This window comes from Daktulosphaira vitifoliae, unplaced genomic scaffold (genome assembly GCF_025091365.1).
Source record: "Daktulosphaira vitifoliae isolate Bord-2020 unplaced genomic scaffold, ASM2509136v1 Scaffold_4, whole genome shotgun sequence".
Lineage (NCBI taxonomy): Eukaryota > Metazoa > Arthropoda > Insecta > Hemiptera > Phylloxeridae > Daktulosphaira > Daktulosphaira vitifoliae.
The window spans coordinates 31,877,348-31,883,811 of record NW_026099575.1 but is presented as its reverse complement, the minus strand read 5'-3'; the positions used below and the strand labels follow the sequence as shown (position 1 = coordinate 31,883,811).

The following is a 6,464-nucleotide window of genomic DNA, read 5'->3' as shown; positions in this document are numbered from 1 at the left end:
AACATTTACTATATAAATTAAAAAAAAAAATGGAACTTATTGTTTGTCCACATTTATAATTTTAACTCAGTTCGCATCAAAAAATTTAATATCTAATGAAGTATTATTTTTTGAAATCCCAATTTACTTGGTAGCTTGTTTTCGTATCTAATTAGTGTAAAGAATTTAATATTATATGACACGTTGAAGTTTAAGTAACCTTTTCTATATTAAATAATATAATGTCAACTCAAGGTATTACTGAAGAAAAAGCTACTGTTCAATTAATGGAGACTAATGTAAGTTTATTAATTGGTTTGTAATGTAAATTTTAAATTCATAATAGTAATAATTAAATAAAAATTTGTATAATTTGATTGAAGGTTGCAAATTCTTCTATCTTGGATTTAAATAATCAATTTATGAGTACGCTTAGCAACTTGGAAAAAAGTGATGCAAATTTGCAAACTTCGAATTTTGTACAACCATCAATAACTCTTAGTCCTAAAAGTTTTAATGATGTATTAGCTTCCTTACAGGTAGATTGCTTAATAGTTAAACTTAAGTAAAAAATTAGAATTAAAATGGAAAATTTTATGTTAAAAGAGTCTTATATTGAACCAAAACAAAAGTAATAATGAAACTGAAGAGTGTCTGCTTCCAGTTTTACAAGAACTGGATAAATTAAGTTTGACTTCTTATTCTCTCACTTATTTTATTAGTCATTGTTTGCCAAATGAACAAACTGTAAATGTTTTACTCCCAATAAATAAATCTACAAGCGCCTGGTTAGCTGATCTATTCAGGTTATTATAATGTTTAAATACAAAAAAAAAAGTTGTAAAATGTAATTATCATAATAGGTAATAAATAAATGTATAATTTTGCTTAGATTCCCGAATTGTGGTGTTTTTTATACTGAAAACATGATATTTAGTTATGAAAAAGTGATATTGTTAGCACTTAACCGTAAATTTGGACCAGAATATTTCCAGTCACATACAAACCCAATAATATATTGCACACCGGATCCCGTGTTGATTGGCACTATTAAAAGAGCAATTTCACAAGTAAATATTTGTATTATTATTTGATTGAAAATGTTATTTTTTCAAACATTTTTTTTTATTAAATAAATTTATTTAAATCCTACAATTTGATCAATAATTAATAATTCATAATTTACTTCTTAGGTTTTAAAAAATAGTATCATATAAAAATATAAAAACAGTGTTATTATATAACTGTATCTAAAAATACACTATGATTAAATATAATTTTTTTAAAAAATGACACATTTTCATTCTTGTATATACAGTATGTTCAGTAAGTAAGGAACAATTCATTTATTATAAACAATGAGGACAATAAAAACCTATTTCCTTACTTACTGAACACTTTATATATATAATTAATTATTTAATACTGTTTTAATAAAGACAAAGGATATCTTTGTAAGATTATCTTAAATTTTTACTTTGTATAAATAGTATATTTCATGAGTTTCTTTGAAACCAAATTTTATATACATTAAAAAATGTTTATAAATTTATAATTGTATGTATGTATAATCATAGATGTATTATTAATTCAATTATCTAGTTTTGAAAAATATTAAATATAAAAAACATAGGATCTTAAAACATTGTTTCTTCCCATAGAAAGTGTTAAATATGTTATCTTATGTATTTTTCTCTTAAATAGTAAGAATATTTATTAACATTTTTTCAAATTTATGAAGATTGGCCTGAGTGAAAAATGCATACAAATCATTCCAAATGTTTCAAACGCATTATATCCATATAAAGCTGACGTAGAAGAATTTGAAAATATTATCAAAGGTGATGTGGAAAACAATAAAAAACCTTTGATAGTATTTGGTCGAGCAGGTAAAATAATATTTAATTTAATTTTAAAATATTGTATACATATACTTGTGAAAATTATAATTTACTTTTTACTTGTCTTCCTAGCACTTATTTCCTTTGGTTGATAAAATGTCTATTTATTAATGTTTTAATTGCTTAATTTAATATTATTATGCTTAATATTCATAAAAAATGTATTAAATAATTCTTTGAAATTATACAATTAATTTTAATTTAAAATATTGTTGTTAAAGTTTTAAAATTAAACTCTGGTATTATTTATAAAATACAGTATAAATCAGTTACAGCATGATTTTATTGCTCTAATTGATGTTCATTATTCACTGATTTTTTACTGTATATAATCTATGTTTTGTATTAAACGTTCTCTATAATAATAAATATTAAAAAAAATATATTTATAGGAGCTCATGTTACTGGGCAAATGGATGACATTTCTAAACTTAAGGAACTATGTAATAAGTACAATGTATGGCTACATTTATCAGGAGATAATTTATCTGGTCTTGCACTAGCATCTTCAAAGTCTCTAGTAACTATAGAACTATTATTTGGAATTATTGAAATATTTATATTTTTATTAAATTTATTTGGAATTATTTGTACATATTTTTAGAGTACTCCTTTGGCTGACAGTATGACCTTAACACCAAGCATTTGGCTCAATATTTCAGGATTACCTGTGGTGGTATCCTTTAAAACTATCATAATACACTTAATATTGATTTAATTTTTATCAGCAATGTGAAAGAACATGTTTATGTAATTACATTCATATCAAAACATTATTTTATGTGAATTGAACATGAGCATGTTATAATTTTAGACATGGTTGTGATTTAAATCTAAGATGTTATTTTTTAAGAAATTTTTTTTATCTAATAAAACTGAATTTTTAACTAAAAATATTCAACTATTTGATCAATAAAAAAATGTTTAATTTAATTAAGCCTTGATCAGGATGTTGTAAAACTTGATAGATCCAATATTGAAATGAAGTTGTTGTATCATAGTTATCATATAAAGTTTATACTTTAATGAAAAATTCTGAGCCTGGAAAGTTTTTATCCCTTTAATCTGATCATTAATTAAATAAACTTCAACCTGAAATATTTTATTTTCAAAAACATTTTTTCCATCATTAGCTCTTTATTTTAAATTAAAATTGATTCACTCATACATTGTATTGGTTTTAATCAAAGAAAAAACTGATAAAAAATTTAAGTGAATTTATTATATTATAATATTTTATATGAGAAATCTAATAGAAAACTAAAAATTATTTATTGTATAATTTTCTGTACATCATTTTGCCTTCAGGTTTTAATAATGATACTAAATTAGTTATTGAAAATTTGATTAATAATCTTGTATGCTTAAATATGTATAATTTTATATTACACACCAATAGTTTTGTATATAATACTTTTTATTAATTATCGACATGTATAAAGTTTCCTTAAGTTTATAAAAAGACATTATTTGAAAAACAAAGTGGTAGTACCGAAATATTAAATATTTATATGAGCAAAAGTTTGCCAATATGGACTTGTTTTCAAGTAAATAATTTTGATAATACATAATAATTTAAGTTTTTTTCTGTTGTTATATTATCGTATTTTTTTCTAAAATTAGGTTTTAGGACTTGATGCACTTGTACATAGAATACAGAAAAAGTTTGAGATTTGTCATCGCATATATAATTTAGTTAGTCGATATGATTGTTTAAGAATTTTGGTAATTTATTCTAATTATTAATTTTTAGTTCTTATAAAGGTTGTACTTAAATTAAAAGTTAAAAAAAATTGTAGTGTGAAATACAAGGACATATTGATGAATCAAGTGAAGAAAATATTGGTAACATAATTGCATCAAAAGATAACCTTCCAGTTGAGTAAACATAAATACAATTTTCATATTTTCTAAAATCATTAATTATTATTATTATTTTAGGAATTATTACATAGCTTATCAAGTTGCCTAATCATCCAATTTGCACCTAAAGATTGTACAGTGAAGGTCTCATCATATTATGATAAGCTCAATTCCTGGGTAAGCATAATATTTATAGTACATTCTCAATAATTTATATTACATTTGGTGTATTCAAATTTAAGAAGAAAAATATTTGTTTTCTATCTTTGATTAATCAACTATTAAATAAACATATTTAAATTTTTAAACTTAAAATAAATGAAAACATTTAATCATTCTAATTGAACTATTAAATTAGTTTGTTTAAATTATGCTTAACTCTAGTTATATACACATAGTTTTCAAATAATTTTGTATTTTTATCATTAGTAGTATACAATTTAAAAAAATCTTTTAAGATAATGAGAAATAAAAATTATGAAAAAAAATTTATTACTTTAAAATAATATATTTATAAACACAAAATAAATAATGTTATCATTTATAAACTATTTTGCTGATATTTTTTAGCTGGGACAAGTTTTAGAAAGAGAAATACCTGAAGCTCCATTAGAACTATGTGAAATTGAAAACATTGGTGTTGTTGTGTCATTTTCTCCCTTTACAATTTTAAATTCATTGATAACAGAAGATGATTGGGAAACATTTTCTATTTGTTTAGATCAACATATTGTAAGGATTTTAATAATTTATTAATTACAGTATATAATAATTTCTATTTCTTTAAATATAAAATAAGATCATTACAGTAGAACCCCAATTGTATTTTACACTGATAAATAAAAACTATGGTTGATTGATACTTTTTATTTTTATAATGACTACACACATGTATTGTCATTACATTTATTATTGTAAAATTTACAATTACATGTATATACAACTATAAAATGTTAATATGTAATGGAGAGTCATCTAATTTAACCACATTAGACTTACTTTTAGGGCTCTCCAAGGAAAGTAATCAAAGCTATAAATGTAGAACAGCGCTAGAATGTTACCTATAATTTATATATCGATATAATATGAAATATACTAAAATTCCCTCCTTAATTTAGGAATAATTGATTTAAAAAATCTTAACAATTTGTCATTTCAAGATTATAAAATTAAAAGTATTTCAGTACTTGAAATATGAAGCTCATAGTAATCTGATAAATTTATAAAGTATTATTTTAATATTTAAAAAAATTAAACTTTAGTAAAATAATAGTCAAGTAATCAAGGAAGCTTCGATTAAAAAAATGAAGTAACAAAAAATTGATTCTATGATAATTAAATTTTAATTTGGAAAAATAATTTTTCTATGTAAATTGATTTGAGTTGAATTTGAATTGAATTGAACTGTTGTTAATTAATTTTTTAAAAAAAAATTTGTAATAATTAAATCTTCCAAAAAAATGATAATTTAAATTCTTAGTACTGCATTTATTTATTTATTTTTAGTTTCTTCCGTTCTAAATATTTCTTAACGTTTTATCTATTTTTTTAAAGGAAATTTTACAAGCTACTGTTGATCATAAAGATAAGCTTATGAATCTAATAACTGAATTACCATCTCTTGAGTTTGTTGAAGTAGATGACTGGGCTGGACTTGGAGCTGTAAGATATATTCCACAACAATGGCAAATATCTGACCAACAATTAGCTACAGATCAAGCAAAACAAGACTTAAATAGATTAAACATTCGAATTGTTCAACAACTCAGATCAATTGATGCTGCTTTTTCCTTAGGTAATGAAATTAAATAAAAATTCAATTTGTATTTCAGTGATTTAGCCTTAAATTTTTTTGTTTTAGGTGAAGGAAGCGATGGATTAGCTTGTGTAAGATTTGGTATGGTAACAGCAGACACAGATGTTGCAGAGCTTTTATCATTAGTGCAAAGTACTGGAATTAAAGAAGAAGAGTCCTCTAAATATATTGACTCAATGGCTGAACTAGTTAAAAAAGGTTTTATTCCTTATTTTATGTTAAAAATATTGATGAATATCATTTTAAATTTTTGGTAGGAATTGAAACAGCTACAGTAGATTTAAAAAAAGAAAGTGAAGATAAAATTTGGCAAGAAGGAATATTAAGACATGTTCCTGTATTTGGTAGCTTAGTTAATTGGTGGTCACCACCAACAAAAAATGCAACGCGTGGTCGTTGGTTGGATTTAGAAGCAGGTGTAGTTCGATCTACAGAAATTATATATGAGAAAAAAGCACAAAAAGATGAAATTGAAAATAAACAAAAAGATTCTCAAATTGTTCCCCCTTTTGAATCACAATAAAATTTGGTAGAACTCTTACAAACTGTATTTTGTAATTTTTATTTATGGTCAGCTAAATTGTATGTACAATTTACATTATATAGATTATACTGTTCATAATTAATTCTCTGACCTATATACTTATTTATTTATTTTTTTACATTTTTGTTTATCAGATTTTTATAGTTACCAAAAAATAACTTCAACAATTTTATAGTATATATATATATATATATATCTATCTCCAAAAAAAAAAAAAATTTATTTGTTGTATTTTATTAAAAATTCAATTATTTATCTGAGAATAGTATTTTGTTATACATTTTACAATTTCATGTTATTTGTTTTTGTTAACATTTTTTGTGGTACCTTAATTATACATAAAAATTACAGTTGAAAACTA

The 6,464-nt window shown here is 22.6% G+C and overlaps 1 protein-coding gene across 1 annotated transcript; it reads left to right on the top strand.

Moving 5' to 3' along the window:
- Window positions 1-6,464, top strand: LOC126906112 (pyridoxal-dependent decarboxylase domain-containing protein 1). Its single transcript, XM_050686396.1, has 15 exons — window positions 1-278; window positions 363-518; window positions 586-785; window positions 872-1,049; window positions 1,721-1,868; window positions 2,273-2,400; window positions 2,485-2,556; window positions 3,344-3,427; window positions 3,504-3,605; window positions 3,680-3,757; window positions 3,822-3,920; window positions 4,314-4,475; window positions 5,298-5,538; window positions 5,605-5,757; window positions 5,817-6,464. Exons 1-15 carry the CDS (start codon window positions 222-224, stop codon window positions 6,080-6,082), a joined length of 2,124 nt encoding a protein of 707 aa, XP_050542353.1. The 5' UTR covers window positions 1-221; the 3' UTR covers window positions 6,083-6,464.

Bases quoted from the DNA above. Each gene is read 5' to 3' on its own strand.
- LOC126906112 (XM_050686396.1), top strand. From the start codon at position 222: ATGTCAACTCAAGGTATTACTGAAGAAAAAGCTACTGTTCAATTAATG. The intron at 786-871 runs GTTATTATAATG...AATTTTGCTTAG, and splicing joins TGGTTAGCTGATCTATTCAG to ATTCCCGAATTGTGGTGTTT. The intron at 2,557-3,343 runs GTATCCTTTAAA...GTTTATAAAAAG, and splicing joins TTTCAGGATTACCTGTGGTG to ACATTATTTGAAAAACAAAG.